Source organism: Paramisgurnus dabryanus, chromosome 2 (assembly GCF_030506205.2).
Source record: "Paramisgurnus dabryanus chromosome 2, PD_genome_1.1, whole genome shotgun sequence".
In the NCBI taxonomy this organism is placed as follows: Eukaryota; Metazoa; Chordata; class Actinopteri; order Cypriniformes; family Cobitidae; genus Paramisgurnus; species Paramisgurnus dabryanus.
In genome coordinates, this window is record NC_133338.1 from 21273146 (window position 1) to 21291156 (window position 18011).

The 18011-nt window shown below is 39.2% G+C and overlaps 1 protein-coding gene across 1 annotated transcript in view; it reads left to right on the top strand.

Annotated features, from left to right (window-relative positions):
• Positions 1-18011, top strand: part of LOC135730614 (dynein axonemal heavy chain 2-like) — a 78823-nt gene that overhangs the window by 46544 nt on the left and 14268 nt on the right. Inside the window, exons 9-15 of the mRNA XM_065248514.1 lie at positions 404-491; positions 1420-1622; positions 4725-4854; positions 5866-6048; positions 13866-14080; positions 14166-14312; positions 16344-16500. Coding sequence (XP_065104586.1) covers positions 404-491; positions 1420-1622; positions 4725-4854; positions 5866-6048; positions 13866-14080; positions 14166-14312; positions 16344-16500 — 1123 coding nt within the window. The remainder of the gene's footprint in view (positions 1-403; positions 492-1419; positions 1623-4724; positions 4855-5865; positions 6049-13865; positions 14081-14165; positions 14313-16343; positions 16501-18011) is intronic.

Below are 18011 nucleotides of genomic sequence, written 5' to 3' on the forward strand. Positions count from 1 at the left end.
CTCTCTTTTCCCCTCCCCATGACCCTGACTTCCTTTCTGGCCCACTAAAGGTGTTTGTCTGTGAGCGGCATTGAGGATTACCTTTCCATCAGTAAAAGAATGAGGTGTGAAAAGCAATCTGAGGAACGCCACGCCGACTGATATGGAACTTTGGCGGATGCAATTATGCCTATGACAGATCATTTCTGACCTGATCCCCGGCCTCTCCGGGTGGCAGCCAGAAACTGCTGTTGTTTTGTTTTGCTTGCGTGTCATGAGAAATGTGAAAAATTTTCACGAGGGAATAGTGACACAGCAAACTTTCTCATTTTTCTCTCCTGTCTATAGAGTTCTGCTCTTTAGTAATAAAAGTGTTAGGGAGGAAAGATTCTCCTTTTTTAATTCTCTTTCTTTCTATGGTTAGGCATTCTTCCCAAGGTTGGTTGCTCAGTGAGACCAGCATATTTGCTCTTGTGGAGGCCTTTGTGCAGAGATGCAAAGATCTGATAGAGGTGAGCAAACACAAGAAATGATGTTACACATTACAGTTGCAAAGACATACAGTGTTTGGGTGGTTCATTTAAATGAATCTTTTTGTTTGTTCACTGGTTCTTTTGAGTCATCATCGTTGTTCCCACTTCACCGTTTATTTATGCTCTGCAGTAAAATTAAAGTTTGTGCACAATTGGGCATGCCTAAATTTAAAGGAGTCATCTACACACATAGTCTGGAGTAAATTGATAACAATTGTTTAATTTTACAGAAAACTTTTTGTTCCACATCTTTTTTTAATTTGATGTACAGTAGTTTTGAACCAATCGGTGGGTCTGCAAAGTTTTAGGGGTTAACTCCTGAAGTCATTCAATAATGTTGAATGATTACAAAAGGTTTTTCAAATCAGTTGGACTGAATCAATCATTCAGGAGACTTGACTCAAACGAATGAATCATTTGTGAATCTGACATTGCTAACATGCAAAAACCCCAATGAATCCTTAGTAATTCATATATATTCACAGCTTTCCTGTCTATGCTGAGAAATGTATTTTTAATTTATTTTATTTTTAACTTCTTGTTTCAGCCTGATCTCATGAGAAATTGTACATATTTTACGAGGTGGCTTATTCGTATCAATTCATACTAAGTTCGTGCAAAATTATATGATTCTCATATAAAAACAACAGCGAAACCGAACCCCTAACCCCACCGCACAGGGGTCAAGGCAAATTGTACCAAAACTTACCAATGTAGTCGTATGAATTAATAAGAATTAGCCAACTCGTAAAATATGTACTGTACAAATTCTCGTGATATAGCGTTGATTGTATTTATATTAAGTGTTATGACTACAGTATGTGCTCCTTGTTTCACTTCTCATGTTTTTATAATCACGTTCTTTAACTCTCGGGTTTATATACGTCTCTCTCCCTCTGTTTCTCAGGTGTGTGAGTGCCAGCAGCAGTTTGCTCGCCGTGAGGAGGGCGAGCAGGCACAGTTGCCTTGCTTTGCTGGGCGTCAGGGGTTGGAGGTCACTCAGAACCTGTTGAACATAGAGGCAACCTTTGAAAAGAACCTGCAGGTCCTGGGCTCTGTTAAGGACATCCTGGACGTCAGAAACACATCTTGGCATGATGGCTACACCAGGTGCGAGAGAGAGATTCTGTGAAATAAGTTAGTTTGGTTTTACAAGAGCTACAATTGAGCTCATAAAATCTTTGTCCATGTGGCACTTAATCAGGGGTGGAGCCAGAGGGTGTCCGGGGTGGCACTGGACCCCCCTGACATCTGACTGGCCACTCCGGGCCCCACCCCAAATTTAATGCACTACTTTCACTCCCACCAATAATTCACTTCCTGTTAATCAACATGTTTATGTCGACATGCTGCAGCACAGCAAATTGTTAAAAACAATTATTAAGAGAACATTAACATACCTTGCAAATGGAGAGTTTGGTTCCAAAACCTTATAAATCTATTTTGACTAATTTGGGAAAAAATGTGTTTTCTTTACCAAGAAAGTGACAAGATGAAAAGCACTATTTTCTGTTACAAACTTTTACATAGCATCTTTAGGTTATAATAACATAAAAAATTCAAATCCATAATTTGATTTTCAAATTTTTTTTTATAAAAAATAAATAAATCCATGACAAGTTGTTTTTTTCAAAATGCTATAAATCTATTGAATCAATTTATAAATGTGCATTCATCTTTGCCATGTTATATTCATTCAGTTGACTACCGGTACACACTGATTAAAAAAAAAACTTTGTCATATTAATAACATTGCTGCTGTCATCCTTGGGACATTTGACCCTAAATGTTTTTGACAGCGATCAGCTGTAAAATGTTTCGATCCTGTTCGATTTTCGTTAAATTCGAGTAAAATAATGTAACGTTTTTCATAAGATCCCATGTGGTCAATGTGTTATCATGACAGAAGCTTGATGCTGTCGTGTGAGTACAAGCAACACCCAGCATTTTTTCTTCGCCCCAGTGCGTTAATTATTCGATTTTGATGGCTTACGTTTCTTCTCCGCCACAGAAAACCACCACAGGTTTATCAATGCCATCAAAAGTATTATTTAGTTTTTGTTTGTTTGTTGATGACGAAGTACAAAGCAGATGAGGAAAACTAGAATTCCGTATGTATTCAAAGCGCTGTCATTATTTTTAACAATGCGTGGTGTGGTGCGCTGTGATTGGTTGAGCGGATTTTTTGCATTCTGCAGAGAAGGAGGACTGGCGTTTATTGCGTTTTGGGGAAAAAGGGAGAAAAGATGACAGAATAACACAATGGATATCGGATTTTGCGTAAAATTAAGAAATTACTTTTAACTCTTTCCCCGCCATTGACGAGATATCTCGTCAATTAAGAGAAAACGCTTCCCCGCCAATGACGAGATTTTCCGTCTTTCCGCAATACCGCTATTATCCACCAGGTGGCTGTCCGCAAGTCCGCAACTTTTTAAAACCGGAAGTATTGCCCTATGGCAAGCTGCTGCATGTCCGTGTCTGTTTTAAAGATCGCTCTGGATGGGATCTCTATGAAAAGTCCGTCACAAAAATGGAATTATTTTTGCTTTTTGCTCAAAATATGGTGTTTTTGCAAAAACCTACCCATATTCAAAAGCTGATTGCAAAAGAACCACTAAAGGTAGGATGAAACGGTTTTTTTTTGTTTGAAAGCAGAGGGTCTGTTCTTTCATTTGGTATATTGTATGTTTATTTATTTAAAGAAGAACATTTTCTGGAAGGCATTAAACTTTGGTAAAAATCATGAAAAACGCTGGCGCTGGCTGGCAACTTTTTTTAAAAACGCTGGCGGTGAAAGAGTTAATACTGACCAGATACAATACTGATTTTGGTGGTAACTATTTTTTTAAATGCGGTTTATTGCGTTTTGGAACCAAACTTTTCAAATACTACATTATAATTTTATTGTAGGCTGGAAGAGTGTGTATAGTATTTGTTGTCTACTTATATAATATTAGCCTATTATTTTACAACAAAACGTGATGCGCATCGCGCTTTTTACCCACTGATAGCAGGCATGCATGTCAAAATAGCTGTTTCTGAGAATCATAGCAAACAATTAGTAACTAGTTCCACAGAAATGTTGTGTCCAAAGTGTTGCCTGCATTGGTGTTTTTTAGTTGGAACAAAACTTGACTGAAATTTAAAAAATTATGTTTGCTTAACTAGCTTTATAGGTCATATAACTAAAATGTTTTAATCATTTAAACATTTTCAAAAACAGAAGATGGCTAAATTAGGCCACAGCACAAAGACGTCACAGGCTTTGATATAATATATAACAAAATATATAACAATAACATTTTAGCAAAAAAGTCTGTGTTATTTTTACATTTGTGATATGTATAAATACAGCCATTCTATTTTAGGTATAGAGTAACTATATTTAAATGTAAAAGTGAAACGTCCATCAGTAATCGGCTTCAATTGGGAGAGATTTTGTTTTGTTTCGGCTCGTCACACACATCCGATGTGGACAAGGTGTAAGTTTGCGTGCCAGTCCTTCCTGTCCTCATTTATATTTATGAGTGTTATTTCCAGCTGCCTATTGGCCTGCTGGTGATTTCCATACATGTCATATTAGCATATCTTTATAAATATGCACATATCGACCCACATATCGGATCATATAGATGTTGATCCATAAATATTCTGCCTAATGTGCAGTGGGGAGAGAATTAGTGCTCCCTGTGTGCGTGCGTGTATAGAAGTCCTGCATTCCAGATTGCCATTCACAAGCGTTGGTGACAGCAGGCAGTTTTGTTGCTTATCTGAATATCATCATGACCAGTCAACAGTGCTACAGTATGTATTTGTGTGTGCTTGCACGTGCATGTGTGTGAAAACCTGGACCGTCAGCCTCGAGAGACTGCCACCCCCCTACCTTCTCCAGCCTTTAGCCCCAGGCAATGCTGGACCTTGGGAAAGTGAGCGAGTGTGTATATGTGGGTCTGATTGCTGTGATGGATTAGGGCTGAGGGAGGTCATAGGGTTGGGATGTTGTTGCCAAGACAAACAGCTGTGCTTGTGTCGGGGCAGGTGTTTCATAGTGTCTCAGCACATTGAGAGCACCCAAATCAATACCAGCCTCCATTTATGGATGTGTATGTGTGTGTATGCGTGTGTTTTAAATTCGCCTTTGAATAGAGGGCACTCATTTGTGTTTGAAACATGCATTGTCGTTTTGCACCTCTTTGTGTGTGTTTTTAGATTCCGCTCCGAAGTAAAAGATCTGGAGGTGATGATGCAGAATTTGATCAGCTCGGCCTTTGAGACGGTGAAAAGCGTAGAAGAAGGAGTCCAGCTGCTCGACGTGTTTAAGCACCTGTCTGAACGAGAGGTCTTTTTAATACACACACGCATACTTGGCCTTCAATTCACACAATTTAATCACCCTCTATAAACCCTGTAACACTGCCAGTCCAGCATTCCTCTTACAGAACACTGCAAATACTGCAGGTCAGACCACACGCAGATGTGTGATGTCACTTCCTTTTCGCTCTTATTAGCTCAGCATTTTTGCAGAAGGTGTTTGAAATTACATGCACACGCATGCATACCTTCGTCATAAGTTAACACTTAAACTATAAACTATAATAGCAGTGACAGAAGCAGTTACAGACTAAAATGTATAAAGAAATGTAAGTGACTGGTGTGCATAAAGTGCACTCTTCTAGTATTGGCATATCCAGATCCTCTGGACAAAAACAGGCACAAAACATTAAAGACCCACCACCATTTTTAACTGTGGGCATGGGATATTTTTCCATATGGCTACCTCTCTGTGCTTATTGCCCAAAAGCTCTATTTTGGTTTCATCCAACCATAGAGCCAGGTCCCATTTTAAGTTCCAGGAGTGTCTGGCAAACTCAAGAAGTTTGAGTTTGTTTTTGGGTGAGACTAGAGGCTTTTTCTTGATGAAACCCTTCCAAACAACTCAAAGCACCCTTTTCAAAGTGTGTTGAGACAATATGGACACACGTCCTTTTTGTGGTTGATTCATATCATCCCCTCCAAACTAGAACTTTTTAGTTATTGCCCAGATGGTGGAAATGGGCATATTCAGTGCTTCTGCTTCTTTTTTTACAGCCACTTCCCATTTTCACAGCCTTCTTTTGCTCATATTTACGAAGGGTGCCAATATTAATGGAGTGCACTGTAACTGTATGTGGGCTATTTCACAACAGCCTAGAAAAGGCTGTGTGCTCCATTAAAGTTCTTGCACGCGCGCTTTTTTTGTAATGTTATATCATGCTAAAAGCATTTCCATCTTATATATGGATATTTATCATAATAAAGCAGTATGTGTGTGTCCTTTCTTATTCTCTTTATCTTTTCCACCTTCTCTCAGGCCATTAAGAGGACCATTGACACGAAGATGGTTGATGTATACAATCTGTTTAATGATGAGCTGAGTCTGGTAAATAAAGTGTTGTGCAGGATATCATCTCTCACTCCTGCCGAAATGCCTCAATATGCAGGACAGGCCCATCTGGCTCGCGCACTCCACACGCAGATAGAAAGACCTATGGAGGTGAGTTTCTGTGTGTGAACTTCATATTGAACAAAATTGGATGATGTTTCTCTTTGATAATCTCCGTTCTTCTGCTGATGGGAAGAGAATAGACCTTTTGCGAGTAGACGTCACAGTCACGTCACTGCAAGCTGCGTGCACAATGTGATGGCAGAAAAACAGTGGAAATGAATTAGACATAAGTGAAACTCACTAGAAAATGTTTTGTTGTGCTGTTGAGTGTCAGAATAGAAATGCCATCTCCATTTTTATAGAATACCGTCGTTGAAGACACCATTTGAAGAAAAAGTAGGTGTTTATGGTTGCAATAAGCCCTTAAACGGACAGATTGGAGTGATGAAAACATTTGGAAATCTTTAAATAATTAGAATAGAAAATAATTAGAAAAGATGTTCGGTGTTCTGTTGAAGTCTGTTCCTTCTATGTGTTTCTTATAGCGTTTTTATCACGTTACGTTTATAATTTATTTAGAAAGATTAAAGATTTGAATGAGTCAATAATATCAGTGACACAATCCGTTTTCTATTATTTCTTTTTTTCCTTATAGCTTAGCCTATGTCTTCTTCCTGTTAGTTCTAAAATTATGATGTTTACATACTTAATAAAAATATAAATATAGCACACACACACACACATGATGTAAAGTGTTATTAATATATAAACAGGCCTATACAAATTAATTTGTATGTAAACATAATAGTTTTATAATAGTTTTAGAGCAAACACGTAGGCTATAAATATAAGGAAGAAATAATAGAAAACAGGACAATAATGAAATATTGAATAAATGATATTATATAGATAAACATAATATGGAATATATATATATATATATATATATATATATATATATATATATATATATATATATATTATATATATATATATATATTTTTTTATATATTATGGTATAAGGTTAAAGGGAAACTCCACTTTTTTTTAAAATATGCTAATTTTCCAGCTCCCCTAGAGTTAAACATTTGATTTTTATCATTTTTGGAATCCATTCAGCCGATCTCCGGGTCTGGCAGTACCATTTTTAGCTTAGCTTAGCACAATCCATTGAATCTTATTAGACCATTGGAATCACGCTAAAAAATATCAAAAGAGTTTTGGTATTTTTCCAATTTAAAACTTGACTCTTCTGTAGTTACATCGTGTCCTAAGACCGCCGGAAAATTTAAAGTTGTGATTTTTTTAGGCCAAAATGGCTAGGAACTATACTCTCATTCTGGCATAATAATCAAGGACTTTGCCACTGTAACATGGCTGCAGTAGGCAAATGAAATAGTGCCCTGCTATTGAAAGTAACCAAGGGGGCTATTTTCGGGCAGTGCGTAATATCACTACGCCTGCTGCAGCCATGTTGGATTGTGCTAGGCTTTGCTAAAAGTGGTACCGCCAGACCCGGAGATAGGCTAAATGGATTCCAAAACTGTAAAAATAAAATGTTTACCTCTAGGAGAGCTGGAAAATGAGCATATAAGTGGAGTGTCCCTTTTAAGCTTCACAGGATCCTGAAAGATGCTCCAAAAGATTGCCTAAAGTATATGACCATAGAAAGGTCACAAGTCAGCCCATACCCAGCATGCACTAGGCCATACCCTTTCCTCCTCACCCCATGTAGGTGAGCTCTTCTGGGCATTACGACAAACGAATCAGATTCCAGTCTGACACTTCTGCCGAGGTGAATCCAGAAGGATTACATAGAGCAGCTTAACTCCATCGAGGAGGTCTTCTCTGTATAGAGGAGCATGTTGAGCTCAGTGCAGGGTTGAGTGTCAGAGGCCAGCGAGGGGCCCAGCAGAGGCCCTGGAACCCAGCCAGAATCTAGCCACATAGGCCCTAATGCTATTAAAGCCAGCTGTGCCTCCACATACTCGCTCGCACTTTCTTTCTGTCGTTTTCCATTTCACTAACCCTACGTCTTTGCTTTCTCTCTTTTTTTGTCTCCTCTTCTCCTTTTTTCTCTCCCTTCTGTTTGCTTACAGAGCACACTGCCCTTTCCATTGTGTTTAAATTCATTTTTCCGCCTTAATTAAGAACACAATTAAGAACAGGCATAAGCCTTAAATTGGTCACAGATATGATTATGCTGCATTTGCGCGCAAATTATGTTCTGAAACAGCCCACGGAGAAACAAAGGGAGGCAGAAATCTTAATGACAGCCATATGTGAGGGTTTGATTGGCCATCGTTTGCACTTTTACCACATACGAGCTATTTTCAACATGAGAATTGTTTGGTTTGTTTTTGTGTGCGCTGTGTTTAGTGTAGTTGTACTTTGTTTTTGAATAGTTTGTGACCTTGTGTGTGTGAGGTTTTAAGATTGCAAGATGTTATTTGTAAGTGATTAGGTGTGGGTTTAACTTGTTCTGCGTCTGTACACATTTGAGGCATCAGTTTAAGTTCATTTAGTGTGATTATGTACAAAGGAGCACAAAAGCACATGAACATTTTGCACATTCATTTGGTGATTTTTTCAAATGTAGTATTATATTTGTGATTAATTATAAGAAGTTATACTCAATATTTTGATAGTTCACTTTAGACGTTCTACAAACTATTCCAGGGGTCTTCAACGTTTTTTGAGGCAAGGACCCCTTACTGTATGTTAACGCTGCCTCTGGCAAGAGCTTAAAAAACACTCTGGTTGCCCTGGCAATGACGCTATAGAAAAAGAGTAATGGACGATCTGACGCTCAAATGCATTCTCTGGAATCCTCTCAAGCGGAAGACTTCTAAGGGTTTCCGCCTTTTGATTGGTTTCCGCAAGAGTTTCCGCCTTCTGATTGGTTGCTGCCATTTTCTGACTTCTCCTTGATGCTCCCACTGTCCAAGATGCACCACGCCGCTGCTTGCCGGAGCGATGTGAACGCACATTGAAAATTAATGTGTAACAGAGATATTTAAGTAAGCAGTAAGAGAAGCTGCTTTTTCATATTAGGCACATCGCAAATCAGAGTTAAGCACAACTATTGACCAATCAGAATCAAGTACTGGAACTAACTGTTTTATAAATAGAAATAAACACATTGTCACACAGCAATATTATGTTAAAGAACACCTATCTTCCGATTCACTGTTTTAGATTTCCATTGGTGTGTAAGTGTGAATTAGTAAATGTTAACGATATGTAAAAGGTACAAACCCCAAAGTAAACGATGACGCAAGATATCATCTCCAACATAAATCTCTTTCTTGGACTACAACAAACACACGGATTGTAGGCAACAGTTTACTTCTTGGGCCTGTTGACGTAGACAAGACCGACATTATTATAATTCCTCCTGCTTGGACTCAGCCTGTAAGTTAACTCATGTTAAGCCGAAATTATACTAGGGACGTCTGTATGACGTCATTTTCGTCATCAGGAGGGTCCGCGGTTGTCCGATCGGACCGTCCGTGTACGTGCCAAAATATGAGACCTCGCATACAGTCCGCGCACCACAGTGCATGCGCGTGAAAATATTTAAACAGGACACTCCACTACAAACAATTATACAAAGGAAACATACAGCATTTGGCATGGTAGAGTAATAATTTGAATAATAAATAATTTGTATTGCGTATAGTGTCAAACGCAGCCATCCGCGTTTAGCTGCGGCGAGTATACTTGAAAAGCTGCGCAAGCCGGACGCGGAAAAAGGTATACCACACTCATTAGCATTGCATTGTGCGTGAATCTTTCAAACATGGTAACGAGCGTCACATTTCCGGGTGACGTTAGAGGTATTCAGGCCAATCACAACGTACAGATTAGCTGGCCAATCAGGGACACAGAACTCCATGCATTTCAGGAAGAGAGTAAAATCCTGTGACTCAAAAAATTTACAGCATGTGGAAAATAATGTGTTTTTAACCAGAAAATTGAAATAGGTGCCCTTTAAGACAGTACATTGCCACTATTATGCATAATTTTCTGTGTATTACAGGGTTTCCCGCAGAAAATTTGTTAGTTAAGGTGGAAGGGTTGGACGAGTGAGCGGGGCAGATGGCGTGGCAATCAAAGGGGCGGGGTATACAATACAATACAATACAATTTTATTTGTATAGCACGTTTTAAAAACAACTTACGTTGACCAAAGTGCTTAACAAGGCAAGGAATAAAAATACAACACGAGAGAAACACAGGACATCAAAAAGGAACATCAAGGAATATTAAAAGCTTTTGAGAAGAAGAACGTTTTTAAGGAAGTTTTAAAAAGTGTCAGGGTTTGGGCAGATCTGATGTGTAAAGGTAGGCTATTCCATAGCTTCGGTCCGTAGACTCCAAAAGCACGGTCACCTCTATTTTTGAGCCTGGTTTGAGGGACAGATAGTAAGTTGGAATCACCTGATCTAAGTGATCTTGGCTGGGGGACTGGATGGATCAGTTCAGATAAGTACTGGGGAGCTTGGTTTTGTAGAGACTTAAAAACAAAAAGTAAAACTTTATAGTCTATTCGAAATTTAACCGGTAGCCAATGAAGCGAGATCAGAACAGGTGTAATATGGTCAAATTTTCGTTTACCTTTGAGGAGTCGAGCAGCTGCATTTTGGACTGCTTGGAGACGGTTTATGTATTTCTGAGAAATACCGATATATAAGGAGTTACAGTAGTCCAATCTGGATGTAACGAAAGCATGTATGGCTATCTCAAAGTGCTTGCCAGGCAGAAAAGGCTTAACCTTAGCTAATAAACGGAGATGGAAGAAACAGGACTTTACTACAGCACTTATCTGCTTTTCAAATTTAATATTGTTGTCAATCCAGACTCCCAGGTTCCGAACACAGTTAGTGCTGTTTGATGATAGTGAATGAAGGTTAACTGCATGCGTACCACGATCATTTGGGCCAAACAAGATAATTTCAGTCTTGCTTTCATTTAAACTTAAAAAATTGCTCGATAGCCATTTCTTAAGTTCATCCAGACAGTCCAATAATGGTTTTAAAGCAGACATATCATCACGCTTCAGAGGCAAGTAAATTTGGGTGTCGTCAGCATATAGGTGAAATGAAACCCCATGATTAGATAAAATTGAACCCAGGGGTAACATATACAGCTTGAAAAGTTCTGGCCCAAGAATTGAGCCCTGTGGAACTCCAAATCCAAGTTGCTTTTTGGATGAGCTCTGTTGCCCAATGCGGACAGAAAAGCTTCTGTTAGACAAGTATGAGCGGAACCATTCAAGAACTGTACCCCTTAAGCCTATACATGATTCGAGACGAGAGATTAAAATATTGTGATCAACCAGATCAAAAGCGGAGCTAAGGTCTAACAAGACCAATGCAACAAATTGCCCTGTGTCAGTGGTGGACAAGATATCATTCATGACTCGTAAAAGTGCAGATTCCGTACTATGACGTGATTTAAAACCAGATTGGAATTTCTCGTTAATATTACCATCATTTAAAAAAGACTGGAGTCATGACTGGGTATATGTGTCATGATGACAATTAAAATATATTTATTTAAAACACTCAAATAAAACTTAATTTTGAAGAAACTATGACAGAAAATGAACACATACTAGATTATTAATTAATTAAATGTTTTTAACAGATACCTCTAATGGGAATAGCTGTGTGATGAAGTGAAACTAAAGGGTTAATAAACACAAACCAAAGCAGGTGCTGTAAAACGTCTGCAAATAATGATAAATAGAGCAAAAATTGTAAAAACAGATTATTTCCCACTATTAATTACATTATCTTAAAGAAATGTACCTACTGTAGCATGTAAATAATGCACACAAATAAAGTGAGCAAGAGCTCTTAACATTTATATCTACTCAACAGGCACGTGAAACCTAGCTAGCAGGTTGCTCAAACAACAAAATCCCCAGCTAACTTACTTAAAAATGCAAGATCCATAGACGAATACAATAACAGGCTTAAATAAACCCAAAACATAAGCCCACTTACAGTTCTCACGGACACGCGTTTTATCAACTGGCTATCCTCCAGACATGACGGACCACGTCTTTATCTCATTTCGGCCATGTGGCGCGCGTCCCGCGTCTTTCAGAGATGCACTTGATGGCACTTTTTTTTGGACGACCTAGTTAAGGCGGTAGGGTTTTGAAGCTTAGGCGGGCCGCCTGAACTGAAATGCGCTGGGGGAAACCCTGTATTACTTTTATTGTTAAAGTAGATTTAGTTTAATTATAATTTTTTAAGCAGTGTAATACGTTTTAATTTTTAGATGGCCAATTACACATTAATCTGAACATGAGCTTTCAGTTTATGAAGATGACTGATCATGGATGGCACAAAGACTGTCTATACTGGTGGAGAAAGAGGTTGTGCAAAAGATGTCAGTGCAAACATAAAGTATAGATTCTGTTATTAGCAGGTCATTTTATTAAGTGCTTTACAAATACGTATTTTTGAGATTCAGGAGAACAACACACAACGACTCCGCAGCATTTTTGGGGCAACTTGTTTGACAAGCATTATTTGTCCAAATTTCAATCTGACTATGAATCTTGCATCATACCGCGTGAGTTTTATTGCTGTTAAATGCAAGCAATAGTTTTGTCACAGTTTATAAAGCAGACACGGTGTAGTATCATTTGCTTATCGAATTAGTGCTTTACAGCTATAAAAAAAACTGAACAGCTTTAAACAGCCGTCCAAGTTCAGAAATATAGTAGATGAGAACACAGAAAGTCACACTCATCTAAAATTACATTCCGAAAGAAAGACAAACATGCCTGTATGATGTAGGTGTTTTAAGAGAGAAAGTTTTTTTTCCGTTGCTACTGCTGTTTTTGATTGGGCACTTCACTTGTCTTCAGATATTTTGTTTATGTGTTTATGTCCACAGCCTAAACTTCCACTGCACGCGGACGCACACATGTGCAATTTAAAGGGAACAATGGTCAGAACATTTTGTACATATGTTATACATTTTTAACAACAACAAAAAACTGCTTGTCATTAAAAATCATTTGGAGGACCCCCTACAGTTCCGCCACGGACCCCTGGTTAAGACCCATGAACTATACAGTAACTTTGCAACTACAGCACGTGTCATCTAATGCTCATTCATTTGCCATTGTACCACAGGGCTGTTGAATGGTTGAGAAAAGTTGTGTATTTTTTTTGATAAATGTGAACACATTACACCAAATACCATATTTTCCGGACTATAAGTCACACTTTTTTTCATAGTTTGGCTGGTCCTGCGACTTTTAGTCAGGCGCGACTTGTAAGTCAGTATGAATTAATTTTGACATATATGGACCAAGAGACAACATTACCATCTACACCCGCAAGGGTCTGCTATATGCTGCTCCTGTATTTATGTAATTCAATGGATTTAGTGCTGTGGAATGATGAGCCTGCGAACTTGATTCTCGTTGGCTTGTTCTGTTAATTTAGCCATCCAGGTATGTTCTGTATGCTACTGTGTATTGTATCAATAATGGATAATGTTACGTTAACGTACGGACACCTATTCAGCCTGCTGTTTTGTGTGCTAATGTTTAGTTGAATAACTTGCCTTTCCAGATTAAATGTCTGTTCTTTGGTTTGAATTTTGTAAAAAAAAATCTAAATAAATACGACGTGTAGTCCATTGCGACATATATATGTTTTTTCGTCTTCATGACGCATTTTTGATTGATGCGACTTATACTCCGGAGCGACTTTTAGTCTGGATAAAAACGGTACACAAAAAAACGTTCTTTTAGCAAGGTAATAGGGGCTCTTTAATAAAACATCTAAAGTGGACTATATAAAGTGTTATCTTAAAATATTATATTAAGTGATTGCCCTTACATCAGCTCTAGTTTGTATACAGGTACATCTGTTTCTGCATGTGTCGTGTAGGTTCTCCAGAACGCGAATTTCTTGCCTGATGTCAGTGGTAAAGAGGGCGTGCACGTGGCTTACGCTCAGCTGTGTCGGAATCTGGATGAAAAGGTCAGGAGGATTTTCACAGACTGGAGTCAGAGTCTGGACAGACAGTGTCTCGGCGGCCTCAACCAACCACTCATGATCCGCTGTCAGGAGAAGACAGGCCTGCTGGATGTCAACTTTAACAAGTACACAATCACACTAACGCACACACACAGACATACAATGGCAGATTAACTCTCTTATTAAATGTTTTTATGCTTGTTTGTTAAGGAACCTGTTAAAGATGATTAACGAGATTCATTACTGGGATCGGCTACAGTTTGAGATCCCTCACTATGTCACAGAGGTGCATCAGCGCAGGGAGGAACTTCTTAACCTGAAAGAAAATGTTCTGCTAGTGGTCAAAGACTATAACAGGTCAGGTCGCATTGCACGTGCATACAAACCTAATTTGTGAGAACCACCTGCAGACATTAATTGTTATGAAATTGTAAGTATCTAGTTTAGCACTACACCAAAACCAGGGCTTTGAACCAGAATTTTTTCCCAATTGGTTCGTTCCGAACAAAAACAGTATTTTAACGTTTTTCGGTTTTCGGTTCAACACTAAAGTTGACGTTCCTGAACCGGTTAGAACAAAAAAATTAAGTTCCTGAACCAGTTAAAAACGTTCCATGTCAGCTGTGGGACATACAAATAAGAAGGCTGATCATTAGTACATTAAACTTAAGTCGCTATCTTACCATCAAACATTAAAAAAGGCTACATTATATAAGCGGCATAACTGTAATTCTGACATGCTTACATTTGTTGAGTGCACTTAAACACGCGCACACACAGACGGAGGACGAATTCCAAACGGCGCTTCGGGAAGAAGATGCAGCATAAACAGTCGCTCCACATAAAGTGAAAATGCTGTTGTTTTTCAGTGCTTTATTCACCAAATGTATTTTATACATCAAGAGTTCTGATCTTTGAAGGGCATAGGGATAATCACGTTTGATTGGAGTTGAACCAGACACATTCAAACGCATGTGCGTACAGAAAATTGTTCACTTTAGTGCCTGTTTGTGGTTAAATAGTTTAAAATCACTTAAGTGTTAACATTTGCAAGCCTTTGAAATACGTGCAAATGATCAAACTTTCACCCTATTTAAATTTGCGTATTAATCCGCGAATCGCAAGCGAGACGAACCGTGGGTCGTGATCTGTACGGATCACGGATCAACTGCGATCCGTTACACCACTTATTAGTAAAAAACAACATCTTGTGATACTTGGTAGCCTACAATATTTACCTCTTATGATTGAACATTAGAGGCTTGGGCTTGAGTAGGCTACTTGCTGGTGGCAAGCTTCTCATTTCTCCGATGAGTCAACGACGACTGGAAGTGAACTTCACCGAGTCATATTGCACAGAAATATTGTCAAAGAACGGAAAAAATAACGGTATTAACCGGATACCATTATTTTCAATTAACGGTTCTGTTCCGGAACATATATTTTTGGAAAGTTTCTGGTTTCGTTTCTGTTCCTTGCAAAACATCAAACGTTTCCGGTTTTCGTTTTCGTTCCTTTAACCGGTTCAAAGCCTTGCCTAAAACACTTTCTTCCATACTCCTCAAGTTTCTGTGACAAGAATCATGTGATACGTAAATAAGAGATAAATATAAGACGTGAACTTAAGCACAATTGTTCTGCGCATCTGCACAAGGTATTTTTGCCTCCGATTGTGAAATTACTACGATTCAAGCCGTTACATACTGTACTTTTCTCATGATGGTCGCATCACTTATCGGACTACACCACCTCTTTCAATACGATTGTCTTCGATTGTATTGATTAAGGTGTTTACATGAAGGCTTTTCAATCCGATTGAGCCATCAATACGATAACAAGCTAAATATTTGGTTGCAGGTAAATGTAGTTTTTCCATTCGAGACTAGCATATTCAATCTGGAGAAAAATACTTGAAATAAATACACACATACACACTATGACTAAACAAAACAATTCACACTCATGTTCTGTAGTGGATAACAACCTCCTCGTCTCTCACGTAAGCCTCTCTGCTCATACACACACACGCTCTTCAGACTGGAGGACTCATTGTAGCTCTCAGAGGGACATAGTGAGTCATCTCCGTGCGTATTGTTGCTGCATTTAGTGCATTCTACACATGCCAGTTGGAATAAACACTTAAACCCGGCACAAGCCAAACAGGCCACTTGCCCCGGCTGGCAAAGCATACCCACTTAGGCTTTTTAATCCATTTTTACCACCCTCTTGTTCTGTTATGTTTTTTAAATGGCCTTGCTTGTTTCTGAAAATGGCTACGAGAAACAAACTTGTTAATGGCTGGAAGACCTATAGTACGATGAAAAACAGCAAAGAGCTTTAACACAAACACCGACACACTTCATTGATTTTGTGTTCGCTGTTTATCAGAATCATCACGGCCCTAAATGCAGAAGAGATGGGACTGTTTTCGGAGAGGATCCGCTTCTTGAATAAGAAATTCCAGCCAGGCCTGACAAAACTGCACTGGTCTACAAAAGGAACTGCCAACGTCTTTATTAATGACTGCAGAGTGCATGCCAACAAGGTCAGTAGGTCCTTTTACACACACGTTTCCACTCGAAGACATACAGATGGAGGGAAAAAATTACAGTATGTTCCTCAGGCAGACAGAAACTCTAAGTTTGTTTATGTCAGTTTGATGCTAGTCTAACCTTAAAAGGTAGCTAAAGAAAACAGCATGGTCTCTTGTGAAGATGCTGGACTAGGAAGTCTTGTTTTCTTTTTACCTTTTTCAATACAAAGAAACTTACTTTATGTAACCATACAGGGACTATGGCATTCTGTAACACCTTTATGCTTAAAGGGATAGTTCACCCAAAAATGAAAATTCTGTCATCATTTACTAACTCTCATGTTGTTACAAACCTGTATACATTTCTTTGTTATGATGAACACAAAAGAAGATATTTCATATGAACATTTGAGTAAATGACGACAGAATTTTCATTTTTGAGTGAACTATCCCTTTAAGGGGACTGTTTTCTTAAACCCACACCCACTGACAGTGTTTTTTTCCATATGTTGGTGCGCACCGTGGTGCGGCCTCGGAGCGCACCAAAATACATTGTATCATTTTTCAGTTAGTGCGGTCCGTGTTCACATATTTTTTTTTACTGTCCTCGAAATGCCGCACCGTACACCATGTGACAATGGTCAGCACTGTCATTGGTCTCTGACAGCTCTTACCGTCTCATGACCACCCCCACGTTTCCACGACAACCAGCCTGACAGGGAGAGCGCAGCTATCAAGATGTGGAGATAAACGATGCACGTCTTTGCGAAGTTTCTTTGCTTTAACGTGAAATTGCGTAGCTGTTTTATTAAAGCCTGCCCTTTCTCATGGAGCCGTTTGCTAAAAAGCCCGTGTTGTCACTATTTGTGTGCGGAGGACAGCTATGCATTTATAAAATCATCAGCTCAAACGTAAAGGAGACTGCGAATCTCTGCAATGGACCAGGATTGGCTTGTTTGTTGTTAACTCACAATATAACACCCGGCTCATGTCACGGCGGAAACCCAGTGGCTCAAACATGTGGAGAACTTCCTGTATTTGGTTTGGCACAAGGTCCAGCAGTTTTCACACCACAGGTGGGTCACCCCATAGTTTGGCGACAGCCGCTCCGAGACCACCTGTTTAGAGCGGTCTCGGAGCGGCCGTTTAGTGCGCACCCGAGTGCGGCTGTTGTGTTCACACTGACCCAAACGAACCGTACTCGGAGCAACACGTCATTTGGGCCGACCTAAACAGTATATATGTGAAAGCACCCTGAATTTCTGACCAGGACCGCCCACAACCTGCGTGTTCCACACCCGCCCATGTCCGCAATGTTTGTGTCCACACATTTTTACAAGCTATGACTAAACATTCGTTCAAATTAACATCCAGAATAACAGACATTAAATATGATTGCTGTAAAAATTAGGCATGTGCACGATATTCGATACCGCCCACGGCAGAGGTGAAACTGCCCGCTCCCGCAAGATTTGCATTGGGTCCCACGGAAGCCCAAACCCAATGCACCTCTAATTGGTAAC